At 40.2% G+C, this 24,744-nt stretch overlaps 1 protein-coding gene across 2 annotated transcripts in view; it reads left to right on the forward strand.

The window, feature by feature from the left end:
* LOC137782859 (obg-like ATPase 1) overlaps positions 1–24,744 on the forward strand; it is a 39,446-nt gene that overhangs the window by 13,454 nt on the left and 1,248 nt on the right. For both annotated transcript variants that reach the window (XM_068572534.1, XM_068572535.1), the window contains 6 exons: positions 5,949–6,124; positions 9,404–9,484; positions 9,825–9,922; positions 19,839–19,979; positions 20,530–20,626; positions 23,451–23,573. In XM_068572534.1, the coding sequence (XP_068428635.1) occupies positions 5,949–6,124; positions 9,404–9,484; positions 9,825–9,922; positions 19,839–19,979; positions 20,530–20,626; positions 23,451–23,573 (716 nt within the window). The remainder of the gene's footprint in view (positions 1–5,948; positions 6,125–9,403; positions 9,485–9,824; positions 9,923–19,838; positions 19,980–20,529; positions 20,627–23,450; positions 23,574–24,744) is intronic.

Below are 24,744 nucleotides of genomic sequence, written 5' to 3' on the forward strand. Positions count from 1 at the left end.
TAATGTGTCATTTTGTTTCTTTGTCTGTTTTTTTTTAATGTTCAGCCATGATTCACTCTGTTGTCGCAAAGTTAACTGGTTTATAATAAGCAAACAACTAACTTCCCACACCATACATGAACAAATATCCGCTGTGTTGTGTCAGCTGGGTCCTATACTGGAGGAAAAACAGCAATGTTGCAATGCAAATCAATAAGAAAAACAAGCTTCCCCATTCTGCATGTGCATCTTTGTTTATGTTAGTGATGTTAACCCAAACAGCGATTCTAAATGTAGATCATTTAGCCATGCATGGGGATCATCCTGCCTTTGTGTGTTTTCAGGGCTGTGTTGAGGTGCTGTCACAGCATTTAAATTAGCATTTTGCCTCAGCAAGAATGAAGAGTTTTTGTCAGCCTCCACTCATCGAGGATGATTAGAGCAAAATGTCTACCCATCTTGACTGGAGATCGCCACAGCTCCAGATAACATGCCCGGTGATTGAAGGTCGCAATATTTTGAATTCTAATGGGGCTGCAAGATGAATTGCCTGAAATAGACTGTAGAATCTTCCTGCTTCCTCCTCATGCCCCCCTTGCCTGTCCGCTGTGAAAAGAACCACTGGGAAAGGCAAGGCCCGATGATCATAGAATTATTGGATGGTGATTCTAAACCCTTCAAAGAGGAGTTGCTATGGAGATATCGCTCCAAACTGTGAAATGATTCACCTTTGAAAGGCTGGAGGGTCTGAAAGCTGAACACATCATTGTTCAGGTGGCAGTTGGTTAGGAAATTGCTGGTGCCTGTGCAATCAGCAGCCCTATAGTAGTTAAAGATCTAAAAAGGTTTGTTCTCTGAATGATGTGGGACAACAGTGGTGTGCATATGACGGTTCCTTTCAATCAAGGCACTCTCATGCTCAGTGGTTTAACAAAATAAATGGAGTGGCAGAGGTTACGCTAATTGTAAGGGGAATTAACACTGTTGTTTTCTGTCGGAGTTTATGAAAACCAGAGCCTTCCCAGTACATCCACTTGTCAACTGCACACAGATCAGGCTTCTCTGAGCGGCTTTCTACTTGTATTTTGTTTTTCGTCAGTAATAGCAAACATTTTGGAAAAATGCACCTTTAAATAATCAGTCTGCGATGACACAATAGAATTGGAGACACCTTGTAAGGTATAGATATTCATACAATCGAGCACTATGATTTCAGTGTGATATATTTTGACAGATTGGATCATGTAAAACATGTGCAGTGTTTCTCTAAAGGTCAAACTGCTTTTTAGCAGCCAATGCATTTGCCATAATTGATACAGGCAAAGAAACAAGACTGAATGTGCCACAAACTCTGTTACAGAAGCAGCGCACTATAAATTGCTTTCAATTTCACGTATCCAAAAATGAATGTCAAGAAGATATTTCCTGAATGAATATAAAAACTCATGTGTGCATTGCCAGTGTTTCCATGCTGGGAAGACATCCATAATGTGCCTTTTCTGACAGACTCATAAAATAGCTTTTACTGCTCTGAATACCAGGAGAATTGCAACACTGAGTTTGCGTGAGCATTTTAAAAGGAGCGCAAGGAATGCAAGTTCTTTAGATGTGCTCCTACCCATCTTGCAAGTGAAAACATGCACAGGAAGTTAGAAGTCAATGAATACTGTAATTTAACTGAATTATGTTGACCACATATCCTCCCAGGTAGCAACATCAGAGAAAGCAGCTCAATCAGAATTGATCTTGACTTGACTCCGATGCCTTGTCTGTGTACCTCACATAAAAGTGATGGTAGCTCGCTCAGGCTGGTTGAGGTTGTTTTAGGTGTTAACCCTGTACAAACAGGAAACATCTTGGTAATTATGATTTTTTTTAATATTGTTTATATTGAAAGAAAAAGTGATATTCTGGGTGGTAAAGTTCATGGAAGACACATGAACAAAGTCAGTCAAATCAATTATTGTTATTTCCTTTTATTTCTTTTTGTCAATGTTTTTCATTTGGAAATGTCAGTTTTTGTAGTTATATCCTCTCAGGCTGCGCCAGCCTGCAGTGCTGCTGTAAATCCGTAATTTTGCAGAGCTTAGCCTGATCCCTAATCAGACCATTGAACACCACTCACCCTCGAGAGACTAATCCTTTTGTTCTGTCAATAAAGGAGCACCTGTTAATAGTGTCTTCAAAACATACACTATTTTAAATGAAGCAGTACAATTCTAATTGTGAGACAGAGCTGACTCGTGGGCCTTTCCAACCTCTTTCTTCTTTTTGTGTGTTTTAACTGTCTTGCATGTGGCTTTGTGTGGCGCCGCAGACTCATAAGAGCTGTCTTCACAGAGCTCTACCCAGACCCAGTTGTTAAAAGACTAATTGTGGAGATTGCCCCTCAGATTTCTCTCCTCTCTTTCACCTCGTGCATTTGTTCTCCAGCTCTAAGCCTTGAATGGGACGGCGGTAAAGTAGATGTGAATGTTAAATTAGGCGAAGTTAATTAAAGCAAATTACTTTGGAATATGTGGCAGTCAGAGGAGAGTGTCAGCTGATGACTAAATAGTGAGTGATCAGCTGCTCCTGCTCTTTAAAAGCCTCGATGAAATTTTAATTTATCAGCTTTTTTATTGGGATGTTTAACAATAGTAAAATAAATGTTGATTACTTATTTTTTTTAAGTAAAAAAAGTGTTACAAAATGATTGTGCTCAATTTAGGTATATAAACATTTAAATGTATATACTGACGTATATTAATTTCTCATGCTTTTATTAACAGTGATTTATACCAATCATGAGTGCTTTAATAACCCTGGCAACCTGTTTCAAATCATTTTGCTCCTCATTAATCTATGTACTAAATTGAACCAAACACGCATTTTCCATTTTCAAACACTGTATCAAAACTGTACATCATACTTGTTTATAATATATGTATATTCTTGCAGCTAACAAAATGATTACATTGCATTATATTTTCTGAGTTCATGCAGACACAATAGCAAATTTTCATTCCAATCAGTGGGGAACAGGGAGCTGGTAAATTGGAGCAGCAAAACAATAATTCCACTGATTAGCCCCTTTCTGTGCGGCGTAAGTGAACTGTTTATACTGTGGAGTACCTCTGCAAGAGGAGAGGAACCAAAACAGCCTGATTAGGCAAAGAGTAATTGGATAAGTTCATTTCACCATGAGGACAACGCACAGGATGACAGCTTGCACAAAAGTCTACAGCTTCTGTTGACTTGCATGGAACAAGTCCACTGGGACAAGATCTTTGGTTGTCTGTCCTTTTGCTGTTGAGCTATGATGTTTAGACGTGTCTGATCAGTGATGATGGATTGTAAATGCTTTGTTGTTTAGTTTCATGGTAGATCTCTGCTGAGTGCAGTGATGCCTGCCACACAAGTCGACAACAAATTGTTGATTGGTGATGAAAGAGGCAGCACCATGAGTCTATGTTGGCATGTGAATGTACACAGGCCTGGACCATTAGCATGCTTGAGAAATTTGGACCAGATTTGAAAAACTTGTTTTATGGCATCGTGCCACAGCTACAAGTTGCATGAAAACCCAAATGCTTGATAACTTTTGATCACAAAGGTCTGATCAAAGTTCCTGATTGAAATTGTTCTTAATAATATGATAATACACGGGCCTGTAAAAGCCTAAACATAGGCAAATATGAGTTCCTGTTTGTTTTTTGGAATATCTCTAAGAGGCCTTTTTGTATCCACCTGCCTACCAAAAGTTAAACATGGAGGGGAAACCTTAATGAGCGTTAGCCGGTCAATCCAAGTGGTTGACTGACGGTCTGACAATGCAGTGTTTCAATGCAGTGTGAAAGATCTGACTTCCTCTTCAGACAACCAGGAAATGTATCCGGTTATTGGAGAGGTAGGGGATAACTTAACTGTTGAGATAACTTCATAGATAAGGCAGCTCTGCAACGCTTTGCCTGACTCTCTTGTTGTTGCCCAGCTTGACAACTACACACAGCTATGAATCATCAATATTTTCTACATGTATCACTGTTCGAACATGTTGAAATACTATGTGACAGCCTCGTGATGAATAGAGCGGATCACCTCAGTAACGGTAACATCTCGCAGGGCCTCACCTGTCAACAGACCGTCACTGTTCAGGTGTCAACACAAGAATATGGATTGTTGATGTCATGAAGTGACTCCACCATGCACATTCCTAACATCCCTCAGCACAATAATACTTAAAGCCAAGTCATCATTCACCTGACATCCACTACCCTGTTGAGTGAGTCATCATTCCCATTAAGCCACAGCATGAAACTTCCTGTTGAAGGATTTACAAAACATGCAAAGCCATATTTCAAATCCAATAATGCTAAATTTACTAGTACTAAATAAATCAAGCATGAAGATTCCCCGATATGAAATATAACTACTATACAAGTACTAAATACTGTCCAAATGTTAGAAATCATGTGTTGTGCACTATATATATATATATATATATATATATATATATATATATATATATATATATATATATATATATATATATATATATATATGTATGTATGTATGTATGTATATATGTATGTATATATGTATGTATATATATAAAAGAGTATAATTTATACTTTATATATATATATATATATATATATATATATATATACATACATATATACATATATATATATATGTATATATATATATGTATATATATATATATGTATATATGTATATATGTATGTATATATGTATGTATATATGTATGTATATATATAAAAGAGTATAATTTATACTTTATATATATATATACATACATATATACATACATATATACATATATACATATATATATATATATATATGTATATATATATATATATATATATAAATATAAATATATAATAGTTCGAACTACAACTGAAATTTGCTTATTTGCATCAGTGATAATAATAATAATAAAATTATGTAATAATTATAATAATACAATCATATTTAATAGTATTACATATTAGATGCATGAGGGTAATCTTAATTATTTTCTCTTAACAGAATTTGGTAATTTGGTAAACTTTTACTTAAGTGACATTTGAAATGCAGGACTTTGGCTTCATGGAGTATTTGTATGTTGAAGTGTTGTAACTTTTACTTAGGTAAAGGATCTGAGTACTCCCTCCACCACTGTAAATCCATCTTTTGTTTGTTGAATTAGTGACACTATAAAACAGACTGTTCACCACCAGTATGGGTCGCAAATTAAAAAACATATTGCAGTTCACTGGTAATGTTAAAGGCTGTCACTCTCATGTGACAGATGTACGCCTGTGTCCCCCCTCCCTCTCCCCCTCCCTCTGCTGGAGAATCAGGAGTCCTGAGAGCTGCTGCTGGATAAATGGTCTGCTTCAGAGCCTCATTACCTAATCACCAGCACAGCCAAGACGTCTACGACGCAAATTAATAATGGAAGACGGTTGCCTGGTCTGGGAATATTGAGATTTTTCTGTTAAATCATATTCACTTTTGTTCATTTCTTGTATATTTTTAACTTAATGGCAAACAGTTTTAAGACAAAATGGTATAAAATGCACGACCAGACACTCTCTACTTCATAGAGTGCCGTTTTTGCTGCACTTAAAGACAATTTTAATGGAACTTACTTTGACACTGTAAGCTGGTTTCTTGCAGTTCTGACACTTGCCCACTTGAGTATTTCATCATATTTGTTATGACTTCCACGTATTTCCCACTGTGCTTTTTAATGTGGATGTTTATTTTTCCCATATTATTTGCAAAAAGCTAATGATTTTTTGAGCAAAATCTAATCACTGATCCACATTGAATCTCAAGAAGTCAATGTTATTGATTATGTGGCTCGGATTCTGTTGCTTTTACTGTCTTCACATTAAACAGTGTCGTTGTTGCTGCTGAAAAAAAACATTCTATACTGATGCTCTCTCTGTGTGTGTTGTGTCCTGTCGCTGCAGGTGCTTTTGAGGATGAGGATATCATCCATGTTGAGGGGACAGTGGACCCAGTGAGGGATATGGAGATCATTCACGAGGAGCTGAGGCTGAAAGATGAGGAGATGATCGGCCCTATTATTGACAAGCTGGAGAAGACGGCCATTAGAGGCAGTGACAAGAAACTCAAACCAGAATACGTGAGTCAATGTCCCAGCAGGCCTCTTGCTACCCCTCACAGCGAGACACAAATAATAACCCTCCCACACACACATGGCCAAGGAGAAAAAAGTATGTTTTTTTTTAATCTCCCTCCAATAGGTCTCACCCCTCCCCCTGCCCCATTTTTTTTTCCTTTTCTGAAATTGAAAGTGATCAGGGGTCAGGGGTTTTCTGCTGTAGAAATCATTAATAGAGAGTTACTTATTCAGCGGCTGACCCTGGGTCACAGCACTGGGCTAATGAAAGTGTTTCCTCACAGCTCTTTTTTTTTTATCTAAAGTAATACTCAAATCATGGCACAGCATTTGCTCATGCTTATACACCTACAGTAGCTCAGGAAATTGTATAAGGCCAGACAGTGGGTGACACATATGCCAGTGCTTCGCTATGAATACCGTAAATGTTTAGAATATTCTTTGACAGAGGATTCCTCGGTTATATGCAGCGAGGTGCAGGCCAAATGCAGGGTAAGATCAGAGAAAAGAAATCCACATCCTGGATGTCAGATCAAAATATATGTGGATGCACACGCATTCAGATGGTCATATTGTTAAGGTAATGAGGCTGAGCAGCCAATGTTAGCAATGATTTGGTTGTAAACGTTTCATGATGCCCTTCCATCAGCAGAGCAGGATAGGTTGAACTAGCACGCGATGGGATCTGGCCTTTCACTTGGAGTGTCATGCCCAATTTCAGGCCCTGACACACGGAGACTCTGACCACTCATTACACTAACGAGTGGGGCTTTTTCACCTGCTGCAGAGGCCCAGTGTTTGGTGGGTTCCCCTCAGACTCCCCCCCCCCCCCCCCCCTCTTCAGCCAACAGCACTTCCCCACACCCCTGTAGCCCCACAGACAGGAGCCATTCAGGCTAGGCAGGTGGCCGCTTACGCACATAATTGCTAACAATTTTAGGCAATGAATAAAAATGATACATTACTTGTCAAAGGTTGTGCACACGTCGGCAAGTGAAATCTATGGAAGACCTCTTTAGATGGCAAAGAATGGTGCTTATCAAAGGCTGCAGCAAGCTTTTAGATGGGAGGGATTGTGTGATTGTCTCACAGCCTGCGCCTAGCGTTTGTCACGCTCAGCTGTGCAGAGGCTCATAGTACATTTAGACTATGTCTAAATGTACAGTTAAAAAAACAACAGTGCTTGTCCTTTCTTTTGCACAGCCAAAGCATGAATAAAATGAACATTCTGTATAGACGGTGATTACTTCCTTAGATTTTCCTCTTTACTGAGTAATTTGCAAGACCTTTGAAATAATAATTTATATTGTTGCACTCAGTTTCCTATAAGTTCTACAGGTATGTGGCATGAAATTTCATGAGCAAGAGCTGCTTTTATTCTGCTTAAAGTGGATTTACACAATTATTTTACCATTTAGATGTCTGCGTATGTTCTATAGTACACTCTTATTATCCAAGATAATGCATCATTCACACTCAGAGCTGGTGAGTGGACATAAATGTTTACATTAAGTTGCTTACTAGAAATCCTAAATCCTTTTTTTTTAACATAGCTGTTTACATTTTATGTCAGTGGAAGTGAAATAAAACTACTGTAAATCCAACTAGTTATTTGCCATGTGGAAAAAATATTAATTAGGATAAGACCACAACAATATTTTGCAAAACATAAATTGCTTTTTACATTCTTTCTGGAAAATATAGTGTAGGTAATGTCCTGTACATTGTCACCACTATGTATTGAAACTATATCAAATTAATAGAACCATAACCTGTGTAGGTGTTATTGGTTTGGTCCTAGCTTTTACAGCTGAAGATATGCTGGTTTAAGAAAATTCTGTTTTGTTAGAGAGAGAAAAAAATCTGAAATGTGGAATTTCTTGCAACATAATTTAAAACAGCTGTCTGAATAAAAAAAAGTTGCTGAATATTTAATAATGAGTTTTTGCAAAAGCTATATGCATGCAGCAGCACTAGGCTCATCCAATGCCATACAAAGATTTAAATAAATGTTGACGGTGCTCTGTTTACAAGAACAATGTTTCATTGCTTTTGTCCATGTGAATCCTCAAAATACCTATCCTTAGAAAACAATAAGAAGAAGCCGGCCCACCAGCGGCGCTTCATGGTGGCAGGCATATGTGTTTGACCCCTGTGGGACCTATATGCCTTTTATTAACACCTGCCTGTTAGAGGAGCGCTGCACGGTGGCTGCGAGCTGATGAGGGAAACCTGGAGCGGGTTCAGCCTGTGTCACTGGCCGTTTGCTGTTTCCATTTCACAGATGATTAATCTCTCTGTGAAGACTTGGGACGGCGCGGGCGGAGTGTATGCAGCTCTTCCTGCGCTCTCTCCCGCTGGCTGCACTCTGGCTGCCTGACTAAAAGGCCTTTAGAATTCCTGTGGAGAGAGATGTGCAGAGAGTGAATGCAGCTGGCTGGGGGTCAGTGTGTGGAGCTTTTTCTGCCATTGTGTAATTGAGGCTCTGGCAGGATTTTTTCCTCAGTTCTTTCAAAAGGGAGTATGATTGTGAAGTGCTGCAAGGGTTTGGGGAGGGAAAAGGAGGTAGGGGGAGTGTTGCAGGGGGTGGGGGAGTTTTTATATGAAGGGGGAGGTCAAGTTGACAGGAACAAAAAGAATGTGTTCCGCTAATTTCTGTGGGGCTGGATCAACAATAATAGGCTCAATTTCTTTATTACAAATTTTATAACTACCACCCTCCCTTTTTCCCACCCTTTTCCGCTTCCAGATCCTGTCAGGGCCCAGTCCTGCCTGTGGTCTCAACCCAAAAGTACCTCAGTAATGAATGTGGCATACATAGCTGGAAATGCTCAATATTTTCTCCAGAAGTAACAGTGAATAATTAGTTCTGTACCTCACTACTGCTTATTCAGTATACATTCTGCAAAGTGCCCGAGGAAGGACCAATCATTTACACCTAACTAACCAAGTTCCAATTAGTTTCCTGCTTTTTCCAATTTAGTCTCCTCTCTATCCTTTTCATTAAACAGTCCCGATGGAATATTGATGTTAAAAACTACGACTCTGAGAGAGACACCCCAGAAGGCATTTTGTCATGATTTAAAGGAGGGAAGGGGGTCTTGTGCATGCTATCCCTGTCAAAGCCGGGCCACTCCTGCTCAAATCCAAGCACAGCCATTGTTCATTTTGGCATCAGGATGTCATGCATTTAGGAAATAATTACCCCATACCCTGCTGGTTTTATATTCTTTTTCATCTCCTTTAATGGCTTCTTGTTCATTCTCTTTTAACCCCAAACAGGACGTTATGTGCAAAATCAAGAGCTGGGTAATGGATGAAAAGAAACACGTCCGCTACTATCCCCATTGGAACGAGAAGGAGGTAAGGCCTTTGATGCTCGAGTCAAATTTATTATTGTGAGTTATCTTGCTAATCTTTTTATCTGACCTGAAAGTACAACTGCTGTTTCTCCTCTTTTGTTGCGTCTTTTGTGCAAATCATAAGTTAATATTATGCAGTCTTTTGTTGGTTGTATTTTGACATTACTTTTGTACAAGCTAATGATATCTGGCCACGCTGTTTTAATTTAGAGGCTGTAGAGTTGCTCCCCACGGCGTCTATACTCTAATTTGATATGACTTCACTTATATCTGTGCTGTCCTCAAAGACAACATTAGAAAGTTTGGATTCTCAGTACTTGCTCTGTCTGTCTCTGTCACAGATCGAAGTGTTAAACAAATACTTGTTTTTGACATCCAAACCAATGATTTACCTCGTTAACCTCTCTGAGAAAGATTACATCAGGAAAAAGAACAAATGGTAAGTGCTTCGAGGAAAAGCTGGAGCCGACTCATTGCCCATTAATCATCACTGAAGAGCTTTCCTTCTACTTATGTACAGAGTTACATTGATTTCTACTAACTTTGATTGAATCTGCATTTCAGCTATAAAGGTGTGTGTGCATGCATCTGCGTATGCATGTGCTGGGGTGTGAGAAGTGTGTGTGTGTGCGTGTGTGTGTGAGTGTGTATGTGTGTGTGTGTGTGTGTGTGTGTGTGTGTGTGTGTGTGTGTGTGTGTGTGTGTGTGTGAGTTAGCCTTCCTGATGACTGCGGTCTCCTGCTGACAAAAAAACAGTCATATCTTTGTGAGAGGATCTGCCTTCGGGTGCCGCTAAGTGAGCTCTAACACAACATCCAGCTCTGCAAACCCCAACCAGACTCTGCACTTCATTAAGCTCATACTAGCATATGGTCCCCATTTTCTATCAACATTTGTCATATCATATGGAAGGCTTTAAATGACAAAAAAAACAACAAACAAAACATGTCAATTCTAAAGCCCAATAAATAAGTAAAATCATCTGGAGAGAGCTAATACAGCATAAGGATAACACTTATACTTTTTATATCTTAATATGTTTAGCTCCAAATATTTGGTTTTGTCCTCTCATGTCGTTGCTCACGCATTTTTACCAACATAACTTTACAGATGAAATTCCCTTAAGCACCACGAGCTGGAGATAAAATACATGTGCTTTTAACTTTGCAAGTGCAACACTATTCATAATGTGAACTTACTGAGGATGATCTTTAATGCACTAAATAAACTTCTTTGCTTCGGTTCCTGCTCAGTTTTGTCAAAACACGTTTTATGTGGCCACAGTGAGAATAGAGACGGCTGTTAGACAGCCATTATATCTGAAAAGGCTCCTTTTTCCACACTCCAGCCATTTTGTCAATAACATCAAGTTGTGGATTGTTATTGCACTTTTTCAATTGCCCTCTAGGCTTGTGATGTCAGTTCTTCCTAAATGTATTTTTGGTGCTTTGCTTGGCAGCATTGTATTACAAGGGAAGTTGTTTACCTTTGACTGTTTGTTAAAATGTTCCTGACACGAAAGTATGAGTGTCAGACGGAGGGAGGAGGACGGGAACTCTTAAATCAAATGATTCATGACATGTGGAGCATCCGTCATCAGAAGGAAGGTTGTTTTTTTTTCCTGTTGCGTGTGTGCGCCTCTTTTTTAACTGTGTGAAACGCAATAAATCTTAGAGCGTTTTAAAGAGCCAAACAGTAGTGCTCAGGTATCCTGAGGGCGCCACAATGAACAATGCCGACATCAAAGTGTTGATGTTTGACAAGTGATGAGTCACTTCCCTTGTCCAGGGAGCTCACACCTGTATGGAGATGATTACAGGTAGATCTAGCTGGCCCTAATTGTACAATAAATGCTGCTCTCAGCTCTAATGGTAGCTAGTCTGCAGCAGAGACGCCAGACTGCCATTTGGCTGTCGCCATGCTCGCGTGTTTTTCCACCAGCACAGTTGAGATGATGATACGGTTAAGGACTATTCAAAGCAAACAGCAAGACAAATTGCAATCTCAGCTCAAAAATGTGAGGAGGGAAAGAGGGCGAATCCTAGAATGAGGCAAATAAGCCAATCTCATCTGTGTCTTTCAGGACATCCATTCAGGCCATTTCACAGGTTCAGTTTTTTCAAGTGGTACTGTTTTATATTCTAGGTGTTTTCTTCATGCTGCCACTCAGGCTTTATGTTAATGTTCTAGCAGCACGCTCCACCAAACATTATTTTACGAGTTTAATGTATCTAAGTTAATTGGTTTCCTTATGACACACTCTATTACAGGTTGTAGAAACATAATAGATTATTGCTGTGGCTTTTGTCTCACATGGGAGATTGCTGCAGTTGGATCAAACTTTTTGAGCCCCCAAAACCAGTTCATTGTGAACCAAGATCATCCTGTTTGTAGTCTGGAAAGCTGCCCTTGTTTAGACAAGAATACACAGTATTAGCTTTAGCAAGCCATCATTAATGAAAGGGATCAGACGAGGAGCAAGGCCTCCTTTCATCCCCAGGTTCTCTGCTGGAGACAGTACATCATTTACTGTTGAGAGGAGCACATGGCTCCAATCCTATACAGTGTATGTGTATTAGAATGTGTACATGTGCATGTTTGAAGTCTGTTTCAGAGGCGACTCCATGCTCATTTGGAAGCTGGTGTAATTGCGGTGTGGAGATCAAAGGATCGCTGGCCGAGTGATGTTCCAGAGGAGACTTTACCACACAGCCCTCTCCTCTGTGCAGAGGGGGCCGCCTGCTGCTCACCGCTCCCCTCTCCCCTCTAACCATGCACTGCCCCCTGCACATCCCCGCTCGTAAAAAATGATTAAGGCCGCATTTGTCATGTGTTTATGACTGAGAGGCATTGCGTGATAGGGAATGGCATCTACAAGAGTCTATCAAGAGGCTTTCTCCTCTTTCCTCGGCGTCAGTGAGCTTCCTCGAAGACTTTTTTTCTGTGCCGCATACCGAGTTTGTGTGTTAGAGAGGGTCATTAGAGCACTGTTGATGATGTGGTGACTGCAGCCTACCCAGTGTTAGCGTATTTTCACTTGTCAGTTATTGTTGTTTTTTTTATATGCGTTTGGCTTTGCCAGCTTTATCAGTCTTTATTTCTTTTAATAGGTTTCATATCAGACATGTTTTAAATCCTCCTCAGAGAACCAAGAGCAGTCACATTTTGTAATAGTAAAAAGCACAGTTTAGAATACTCCACATATGCTGTGATTTTTTTTCTCTCTTGTCATTTCCTTTTCTATTATTTTTTTCTTCTTTTGGACAATGTGCATTAAAGTAAATTGGTGCCTCTTAAGTAGATAAGTTGACCTTTAAGGAAACCAGCAAGTGTGACCTATGTCTGTGAGTGTGTGCCGTGTGGGTTCTCCTGGTGAGTGTAAGAACTGCAGGGTACTATTGTGTGGAGCTTTTATTAACTGTGTATATTCTGTGCGTGTGTGTGTGTGTGTGTGTGTGTGTGTGTGTGTGTGTGTGTGTGTGTGTGTGTGTGTGTGTGTGTGTGTGTGTGTGTGTGTGTACCTGCTTGTATGCAAGTGTGTGTATATGTCAGAGCATGTGAAGGCCTTTTTTTTCTTTAGTCTGTACTCTTTGAGTCGTATTGTTACACTCATTCAAACGTATTGAATACTTTGTCTTTTTTAAGACTATTTCATTCTAAATGTGTGTTACATTAGGTACCTCTGTCTTCGGGAAACCACAACTAAAATAGTTACATACCACAGCTGCTCTTCTATTCAGCCTTCTGTAATCATCTTTTTTTTCCCCTGCCATAAAGGCACAAATTGATCTCTCATAATTAATTCCCCGCATATTTGTCTGGCATGGTGTAATTCAAAAACATGTTTGCAATGCTTGTGCTCTCATCAGCCATTTCTAACTATAATGATGACAAGACAGCTTGTGTCTGGACAACAATCAGTGTGTCTCAGCACTTCAGGGGACTTGTTTTTTTTTTTCCAAGTCTTTGTTTCGGTTTGATCTCAGAAAAAAGGTTTTGTTTTATGTTCAGGTGTCTTTGAGAAAGACACTAGCTAAACCCATGTCTACATTACTCATTATAAATAAAAATGATATGGTTGGAGGTATTTTATATTTTTCTTATTGTCGCCTATTTTAATGAAAAGATCAAAACCAACAATGTAAGAATTCAATAAATTGTTGTGTGTGTAGTCAAAGCTTGATCTTATCCCTCCGTGTCATATAGCTCCATTGTTGTCTAAAAACGGAGTGACATTTTCCTTTATAACGACCTCCAAGGACATGACGATTTCTGCTCTTAAAAAATACCCACTAACTGACAACACGTGTATCACTCCGCAGCTGAGAATAGTCCGCAACAAATGCAGTGGGTAGTCTTGAGTAATGATTGCAAAAAAACTGTGTACCCAGCTGTTTCAGGAAACTATTTATCCCTTTTAAAGAATTCAACATATCTGTTACCCATTTTACAGGGATGACAACAAGAAAAATACAGTATAACATTGATAGATCCAAATTTTCTGATGCAGGGTTAATGCACTGAAAACCCCAGGTGAGATCTCTAATGCTAAGTTTTAAAAAAAAAATGAATCCAACTGCAGTTAGGGAAGGAGAAGAAATTGTCTTTGCTGAGACTGATACTCTGGTTGGCCTGTAGGAGGAGCTTTGACAATTAAAGTAAAAGAAGCCCTGACAGGAGTTGCAGCACATGCAGTTGTCTCACGAGCACATGCCTATAGTTTAGTGTTATACACATTTAGTTGTTTTTTTTAAAGAAGCACAATAATAATTTTAAAATGCTTTTTCTTTTTGTGTGATCATTTTGACAAACAGCCAGCTTTTTCTGAGTACCCGTCAAGATTTAAAGACAGAAAAAAAAAACAGAGATGGGGGAACATTATTATGATTCACTTAAAGCCACTCCATGTAAGCAGTCACTGCAGCACGCTTCAGCAACTCCAAAGCAGAATTCCCATAAACACAACTGAAACTTTATTGAGTGCAAAACCACTGGCTCCATCCAAGTTTTTTGGAACCACTATCTGGGGAGTTAGCGTTCCCTTTTCAAAGCCGTGAGGGGAATAAATATATACGATCACTTGTTACTTTATATTTTGTGCACAGTTGGCCACTCTCTCCTTGTGCAGTGTGGGACTCTGAGAAACACTTTCCCATGGTAAGATGTTGTATCCTACTGCCCACAGTCCTAATGGATGCCTTCAGCGAGCTTTCAATGACAGAAAACAACAGGAGAGGCTGTACAGTAAAACTGAAACAGATGGCGCTAATAAAGCCCTGTCTGTCCTGTTAGCCTGGTTGTTGACTGTCCCCAGGTAATGAAAGAACACTGTTGACATGTCACCGCTTTGTCTTTGTTGTGTCCTGGTGGCAAATACACAGCACTGTTCTTGTAACTAATGAGACAGATCCTAAACTTGAGAATAAAAATATGTGTTCTGTTCTTGTTTGTTTTTTAATGACCCTGCAAGAAATCAGCTTGCTCTCAGAAATCCCATACAGATTGTCACTTCACCTTCATTTGTCAGGCCCAAGGACGCTCATGCCGAGGCAGTCTCCTGTGGTTCATAATGTATGTAGACACCCCTGTAGCAACACAACATGCCCGCTTTCTTTGAAGGTGCCCTGGGAATTGTTCCCCTGCAAAGTCCAAGTTTGGCACAACATAAAAAAAAAATGTCTGCAAGTTTAAACTTTGTCTAATGATGTATTTTTGATAGTTTTGGCTTTGTTGAACTGTGCTTTTCATTATCTTTGCGATAAGGTTATGCCCAAACACACATGCAACAGTAAGTTGCCTGTGGCCTCGGCAGCTCTAATGAGACAAATAAATGAATGTAGGGTTGCCACATACAGCTCCTAAACGCTTATTATCAGGATTATTGTTGAACTGTTATGAATAGGGGAAGGGAAAAAAGATGCAGATTGGAAGGGGACATGATTGGCTGATGTTACATATGTCCTTGATTACCTTCCTTCTGCTTTTATTCTAATAAGTGGCATTCTTTGTACTCCCTAGGACAGCTAGACAGTCTGACACACGATGAGAATAAATATTGCATGTGGAAGACATTAAGCTGTCATCCAGGGGGAAAAAAGAAGAGATGGAGAAATCCGTGTGGTGTTCTTCGACGCTACACTTTGCCTGCTCTTGTCACAATTGTCACATTTTGATGACTCCCCCCACTCTACCCCAGCCCCCTTATTTTCTCTCACCCAGTCAACTGCTGTGAATGACAGCATGGATACCCCATATAGAGAATTATTTTTGGGTGATGTAGAATGTACGACTCTGGGTTACTGTTTGCTTTTTTTGTCATCGGTCTCACAAAGACCCTTAAACAAGGCTATAGCTTTGATAATGTGCTCTCAACAGCCTTCGTAAAGACAAAACTGGGGGAGATGATTTTATTGGAGGGTTTTATATCGTGTGCAAACATTTAAAGTCTAAAAAAAATGTTACGGGTGTAGTAATCAAAGAATAACTTGTTAGAAAAAAAGCTTGTTATCAGCACACCCACAAGGTTTGTTTGAGATATGAGATGATGCTCTTAATTAAAGCTGCTCCCATTGTGCCTGCGCTGGGTTCTGTTTCCTCCAGCCTGTGATTGCTTTGAAAGCTGAAAGAAGTTCACAATATCGAAGATAGTGTGTGCGCGTGTGTGTGTGTGTATGTCTGTGTCAGATCTCAGAGACTGATGTGTAATGCCTTTCTATCAGGCCATGGCCACAGGGAGCAGAGAGCGTCTGCACTCTTGTCGCTCAGGAGCTCACCACTGGGAGGATGAAAAGCTTCCCACAGAGCTACCAACTTCTCAGCCTCAAAATCCACCATGAGCTCATGCCTCTCATAGCTGTCTTCCTCCGCAGAAGAAGGAAAGAGGAGGGTGTTAGTATGCACTGTGCTGCAGCATCCTACCCCTCCAACATGCTTGTCCCTGCAACTGGGGTATAGCAAAACAGAGGGGACCCTGGGTTTATTACTTGATGAGTCTGTGCTGGCATGCTGCCAAGATTTGTGGAACGGCTCAGTAACACAATCGGCTGGTTGGGGCGGCCCCAGCGCCCTTTGCCTCGGTCCTGTGCGGTCCTGTGTGGAGCTGAGGTGCCGTTGCGTTAACTGGGAACACCTGGCCAATGTTCCTAAATTATTTAAGCCCGCCTGCTCAGACACCGGCCGTCGGTCCCATTCACCACTCTCCTGGTTGGGTGTGTCAGCGATCAAGGTGGATGCAGGTAGTAGATTACCCTTTAGGTCTGTCAACATTCAATTACATCTGAAAGGAGCTCACAAACTAGAGGTGATGGTCCACCTTTTAAAGGCTTAACTGGCTAAGCACTCCTAATAAAGCCAACCTGTATGAATGTATGTTTGACGTAGGCCCAGGTCATTGTCTCAGGTAGCTGCCCCTGTACTTTAGAAACTCCCATTGTTTTCCCCTCCTGAGCCATTTAAGCAGATCAAAGCTCTGACAAAGCCCAGGGAAGCCCCAGGCATGCGGAAACACAGGAATTACCCCCCTCAGGATTCCCACACATAAAGACAAATAGACTAGCCTCAGAGGGAGGCCCCCTGTGGGACATCTCCATTCAGAGCCAGCCTGTTGTGAAGCTTCAATTGTTTTTTTTCCTCATTTCACAATATATTTTGCATTAAATTGAATTTATTGTAAATACAATAAAATGCCAAATATAACGCCTAGAACAAATAACTTGACATGTTTTTTTTTAGGTGTAAGATAACAATACGGCCTATTATGGTCTTGTTTTATCAGTTAAAATAAACCAAAACATATATAATACATGCATATCATCTTTTGGACTTGTAAAAGTTGGATTAGAGAACTATTTTCCTCTTTAAATCGAGAGCAGCAGGAAAAGCATAAACATGGCTTGTTCCTTAGCTTTGTTTTAACCAGAAAGCTGGTGAATGATTAGCAGAAATAATGTCCCTGTCACCCTTAATCACATTAAAACGTGGTTAATATTTAATTTTGGCCACTTGATATGCAAAAATTTCCACTTGATTTGCAGCAGAGGCCATTGGAATTCCATTATAAAAAGAATAAAAATTTCAGGCATCATTTGTTCAGAGAGGGATATCAAGAGCAGAAAGTGCTGAATCTTTCTATTAACCAGCAGTGAGAGATGGCACTCAGTGCCGGGACATAATAGGAGACTGACAAGACACACACACACACACACACACACACACACACACACACACACACACACACACACACACACACACACACACACACACACGCACACACACAATCTTGCACACTGGATTAATTTTTTTGTGTAGCGTAGACCTTTAAAATATTTTACATGAACAAATATTATATCTGTTATTTCTGTCATGGAAGATCACATAACTGTGTAGAACATATTGTATTTCCTCTGAAAAGATTTGTATATTAAGCAGGTATGAAATAAAACCTTTATAAAAAAATAATTCGGTCGACTTTTAAGAGAGGAGATGCTGATACAATCTCATTCAGCAGATTTCACTGTAAACAGTCACTGATGTCTGGAAAACATGATTCTTGTCAACGTTGTTATTTTCTCTGAAAAACAGATTTACATGGAAACCTTTCTATGATTTAGAATTGGACGAATGACAAGATGAAAAAAAAAATCTGCAGCATGTTTTACATAATCATTTCCCCAATTTACACATCCTCATAGTATTTCACACAAATAATTGGAAAGGACATAAATACAAATTGCAAAGTGGCATAGGTAGACAGCGCTGAAGTTGACACAATCGGTTTTGGGAGCAATGTTGACGAAATATCAAAGCTCTTAATTGACAGTGCTTTGTTTCTGGAGTTGAGGGAAGGGGGAGTTCCCTGTTCCTGTGGCAAGGTGTTTGTCTGGTCCTGTGTCACTCAGTGCAAGGACCCAGAGACCCCCATGCTCATTTGCTGCTCACGTTCTCCATCTCGGCTTCACATTATTAAAATCATCCCTCAGCCTTCTACCGAGGGCCTCTTTGTTACTTGGCTGGCTTGGCTCAGCTCTGTCAAGTCTTCACCAATTACAGTCTCAGGTACAATGGTCTATTCAAAGGATCACAGCCCTTGACTGGTGTGGAGAGAGTGATTTGTGAATCATTATTCAGCCGCCTGTAGAGTACGCAATACCTGAGGAATGCAAATAACGTGCCACCAAATAGACAGCTGTGCTGCTAAAAGTGACAAACTACAGCTGTTATTATCTCAGATTGGATTTTTTCGCCTCTTGGAGCGCCCGCCATCTCCTGTTTTCAGCATTTTAGGCTTTGACTAAATTTGTTTTCTTTTTCTGTCCTGTTATTGGTGAGACATGGCAACTATCGTATTGCGTTGGCAGTCGAACGTTGAACAAAAAGGGAAATATTAGGTTACGTATCCTAATAGATGTGCATCTGAAGAGGCATATGAGGCCTTTCAAATGTACCCTGTAGTATTATTCTACCTTGTTGGGAAAAACATCCAGTAAAAGCAAAACTGTGCTCTCCCCGTCATATGTTGTACATTGATAATCATTAGGTAGGAGCAGTGATATGGTTTTGTAGGTGATAAAGCGGTGACATTGTTATTGGAGTAGATGTGGTATTGAGGTGGTTGGGTCCCTCCCAGTCTTTGATTCTTATGGGCTTTAAACAGGAAACTAGGATTACAGATAATGACAGGGACCCCTTAGAATCAATCCAGCCTAGGAGCTCGGTCAGAGACGCCGTGTGAAAATGGATTTGTGTGATGCTGTTCTTTGAGACCTGTCCAATCCCAGCCTGAGAGCTTGTGGGGCTAATCTCATAATTGCCCTAACCCCCTTGTATTGTTCTGACCGAGAGTTACCATTAAGTGTGAGGATATCTTTGTCCTGCAATGTCAGGTGTCCTGCTGGACAGGAAGACAAAAAAGGAAGAAGAAAAAACACTCAGGAAAGAACATGAACTCAGTTTATAATACTTGTATACAATTATAAAACATGAGGCCCTGACCTCTCACGAGTTGTTTTGAAATCCTATAAATCAGTCAACATATTTTAAGCTTAATACAAATCAACTTCAAGTAGCATATGTTTTTAACTGCAGAACTTGTACTTGTATTTTTACTGCGTAATTACGGTACTTTTGTTACTCTTTCCTATGAAATGATGCCAAGTCAAATGTTGAGTCAAAAACTTTTAAGGAAACAAAGTCAAACTCTCTAAAAAAAAAACAACCTCTTGTTGGAGTGCACGCGTTCTCCTGCAAACACTCATGTGTTCAACTGTTGTCATGGCTAGGCATACACCAGCGGATAACAAATACTTTCATGTGAATCAAGTCCTTCAACTGCTTTTGTGGCTGCTGATTTTCACCAGGTTGGTGAAAATCAAGGAGTGGGTGGACAGTCATGACCCCGGAGCCTTGGTCATCCCCTTCAGCGGCAGCATGGAGAGTCAGCTCCAGAACAAGAGTGAAGAAGAGAGGAAGAAGCACTGCACAGAACACAAGACGCAGAGGTTAATTATCATTCAGTCCCCCCACACTTTATTATCAGCTGTGTCCTCCATGCACTCCTTTAATTGCATGTGCTGATAGAATAATAAATGGAAGAGTAATTACCATTATAAAGCAAAGGATCCCTCTTCTTACTGAACAACTCAGTCAAAGGGTTTTCCTCTAAATTAAGTTTTTAACTGTCATCTGTCATCTGTAGGTATAATTATAACATGGGCATTTTGGGTTTATTGTTCTCGCGTGAAAACCTCTGTAGAGAGAAAAATTGTGGCAGCAGATGTTTTTTTTTCCCTCTTGGTGCAGAATGGGGAGTCGTGTTGAATTCTTAAAAATGCTAAATGAGTCTACAAGCTTTCTAATTAATCAAGGAAACCATTGGAGAGTTGAATGTCTTATGTGAAACGAAGTGACCCATCTTATTCACTTAATGACTTTATATTGGAATGAATTGAGCCTTGCCACTGAAGTGAACTTTGTCCAGGCATTAGTAACAATAAATATCACTTAAACAGTTCAGACCCCTCAATTTAAAATGAAATGTCTCTCCACCAGTGCCCTGGCCAAGATCATCAAGACAGGCTACGCAGCCCTGCTGCTGGAGTACTTCTTCACTGTTGGACCCGATGAGGTCCGTGCATGGACCATGCGGGTAAGAGCCAGCTGCCTACTGTGCACATATGAGTGTGAGGCTGTGTACCAGACACACACGTACAGGACATACACACCCACACACACACACACACACACACACACAGACAGACACACACACAGACACGGTGTCCCACGTTCCACCCTGCTGGCACCCTCACTGATATCACACACTTTCAACTTTGTCATGGTTGTGCTTTAGCTAGTCATTACAGGCCAAGGATAACTTCAATTACTGGTGAGCTGCTGAACAGTGAAAGTGGGGGCTACATTGATTGAGGAGGGCAACAATTGATTTTGCCCATTACGTCCATGAGAATGTTTCCATCCTGTGCAGATCTGCCTGCCCTCCTCCTGCCGCTGGAGATAAGGAGCCTGTGCATTGTGCCTGCCTAATCTGTGTGACGGAGGTTGTCTGTGCCAAAATTGATGTTGCTTTTCATTCGACTGTTTGTGGGCCTCGCAGGGGGCTCCTCCTCCCTGTGTGTCTCAGTTTACTGAGCCTGGCCCGCCAAGAGCTTCAACGGGATCGCAGGATATACATGAATACAGACGCTGGCTTTGCATGCTGGTATTGTGTAAATATATTTATGTATATATTTATTTTGCTTGAGAAAATGGAGGCATTGAGTGCCAATGAAATGCGGTATTAAGAGTTACAGATTGTAAAAGTACTGCAAAGTAACTCTTCAACAAACTTTTTCTATAATTTCAAAGAAAGTGTTGCCAAGCAGATCATTATGGCTTTGGTCCCTGAATGGGACTTATTTCCATTTTCATATTATAATAATCAGGAAATTCTCCAGTTTATGTCTGTTCAATATCTTTGTAAAATAAGCTGCTATAAATTATCTTTATTTGGAAGCAGTAATGCCAGAGAAATCAGTGTCTTACAAGCATCATTGCAGATACTGCTTGAAATTCTCTAACGCCGATATTACTTATAGAACATTTTCAGGGTGTTGCTTTGAGTAGTTTGTTTACAAAGAAAGGAAGATCACAACAACAAACCCCTCCTGCTCAGATAGGAACAGAGGACGGTACTTTCATTATCCAGTATGACAACTTCGATCGCCTGCCAACAAGACGCCCCATGCTGCTACTTTAGAAAAATATTCCCATTTTGATCAGAAATGCAAATTTTATTCCTATGTAGAAAATGATTTTACCACTGGATCTTTGACTGGATCAGATCATTATTTTAGTTTATAATATATAAATGAATATTAAATTTCCATGTGAGGAACACTTCAATCAGCATAATTAAATTAATATTTGATATAAATAATTAAATGTACAGTTTTAAATGATAGAAAGTGTGTTCACACAAGTTTAAAAACAGGAACTGTTGTAAATATTTTCATAATGGCTTCTCAGACAAGTACAGGCCAAAGGGGAAGGTGAGCTCACTTCCTTTTTGTTCTTCTTTTATTTTACACAGACACATTACATTTAAGTCAGATGACATCACCAGGTTTAGACGCACACTCATCTCAGCATGACTGATGTCCTCACGATATACAAAAAAGTCCTGAAACACTTCAAAGGCATCCTCAAAAACACTCTTATCCTCATGGACATAACTGATTACAGCCAGCCTTGATTGTGTGTGAGGGGCCTTTAGTCAGGTAAGCATCAGTGGGTAACTATATTAAGCAGATACATCTTGTATTGTACAAACTCCACTCAGTAATGTCGTGTTCCTAAGTCCTTTAACATGCTTTATTAGGCAGCCTCGAGGTGAGCATTATCTATCAGCCTGCTCTGCATAGCTCTTAACTAGGACAATGTGGATCTCTTGTTATGCTCCATACGAAAAAAAATCCCTCCCTTAATCTATTTTTCTCCAGATAGACAAACCTTGATGCTGATTAATGGTAGTTAAACTCACAAGCACTCCGTCAACGAGATTGCAAAGAGATGGTAATGTATTAGAGTCATTAAATACGCATCATTCTTTTGGCATGAAATATGTTGACCCCAACCTGATTATATACATAATTAAAACTGCTCAACAGTTCCTGAGCACAGAGCCACAGAGCAGAGAGAGAGAGAGCAGGTCGACAGGCAGGAGTCATAATGATACACAGCAGCCACGTCACTTATTTGGGTCATTTGTCATTTCCGTCCTGCATTATTTCAGTGCATATAAATTGCACATTTTATCAGTCACCAGTTGTCTCTTTGAGTTTAAAAGAGGATGCAAAGTACAAAGAATATATAAAACTATTAAATTGGTATGTTGTGCTTTTTAAATTGGCATCGGAAAGAACTTTAGACGTAGCTCTAAATATATGTTTTGGGATAAAAAAAATCATTAAGTCAATTTAAAGACATCATAAACAGCATCATAATAAACACCCTGTATTTCGAACACTGAAATATTATTGAAGGTTTGAAATAAATAATTTGAATGACCAAACTCTGCTGTGCCAAAATAGTAAGGCCTAATGCAGTGAGGCCTTTACCACCCTGGCCTCTCACTGCAACACTGGGTCTTCTTGCTGTCATGTCCAGAGAGCCGAGCAGCGACCCACAATGAGGCGAGATTGCTTGGACAGAAATCAATACCACCACGGAATGGGAATCAGAAGGCATTGATAGCCGTGCTGGGTCCTTATCGGTGTCCAGGCTGCCCTAGCAGGGCACAGTCGAGTGGAAAGCTATCCAGAAATCAGGGCTGAGGCAAGAATACCCCCGACTGAAAACATCCCAGAGTGATGTTCGCAACGCTATCACCCTATCAAACACCATGTCGCTCGCATGCTGCAATCCATCTTCTCCAAAACAATTCATTTGTCCTCTCTTTTCCTTCCTCCCGACAGAAAGGAACTAAGGCTCCACAGGCTGCAGGGAAGATCCACACAGACTTTGAGAAGGGCTTCATTATGGCGGAAGTAATGAAATTCCAGGATTTTAAAGAGGAAGGCAGTGAGAACGCTGTCAAGGTGAGCAGTCAGGGTGCCAGCAGAGATGAGGGGAAGTCTCCTGTGATCAGTGGAGCTGACAGTCACCACACAGCTCCGACTGCAAACCGCTCTTCACCTTTACTCAGGGGAAGAAATTACTGCACACACTCCAGCACCACTCCTGACAAGCCAACTGATTCTGGCTCTAAACACTGCCATTCTGCTCCAGCTGTGCATATCTTTATCACAATGTGTCTTAACTGGCTGATGGAAGCTCTTGGTCGTGGCTCAGCACAGTCGCTCGGAGGCAGTACTTTGTTTCCTCACAAGGCATTTATCTGATCTATAGAGTGTGCTGTTAGCTCACAGCTCTCTGTTGCCAAATCCCCGAGCCACCGTAAGCATTTGACAGTGATATAAAGCAACAAGTTAAATCAAGTGTGAAATTCCTCAAATAAGGACCTGTTTCGTGCATGGTAAACACATACATGTGACTTCTGTATCTTATTTTTATGATGGCCAGTGTTTGTTTTTGACTATTTATCTGGAGTGTGGGTTGTTCATGTGCTGTATCCGCTACTTTACAAAATGCTAATCCTTCCTACTACAAGTGTTGTTTTTAGGATTTGGCATTAATTTAGTTTCATATCGGCAAACTATAATTTGGTAATTGAAGGTACAGAGTTAATAATCCGTTAATCAACGCTGTAGGATGCCATTCAAATCAAAGATGCTCTTTTTCAGACTTTAATTTCTGTTTTAAAAATTTAATTCTAAGTTGATTAAATTAAAGCAGTATAGTGACTTAAACCTTTATACGTGTGACATTTGTGAGCAGCAGCTGCAAGCCATGCTATTACAATCCCACTATCACCACCATCAACTCCATGTGCCCACTTACAGACTCAACTAATGTAATTATGGTGACACAGGGACCTGCGGGGACCAGTGTGGAAAGGAAGCACTTTGAAAACATTTAAATCTCTTTACTATCCAAGCCTTTTTTAGATTTTAATGCAGCGGCAGTGTATTGTCCACACCCATCATAAGCTGCAAACAGAGGGTGAAGCGTGTGGGTCCCTGGGGAGTTCCACCATTGTTATCCAAGGGTGATATCTGAGTGTCAGGTCCTTACTGCATGCTCCTTTACTAATCCTTTTTGGGCCTCGTAAGAACATTGAACGTTTCTGACTGTGGCATTAATGTCTGT

This window comes from Clinocottus analis, unplaced genomic scaffold (assembly GCF_023055335.1).
Source record: "Clinocottus analis isolate CAN_PGR_092001 unplaced genomic scaffold, fCliAna1.0.p SCAF_12, whole genome shotgun sequence".
Taxonomy (NCBI): domain Eukaryota; kingdom Metazoa; phylum Chordata; class Actinopteri; order Perciformes; family Cottidae; genus Clinocottus; species Clinocottus analis.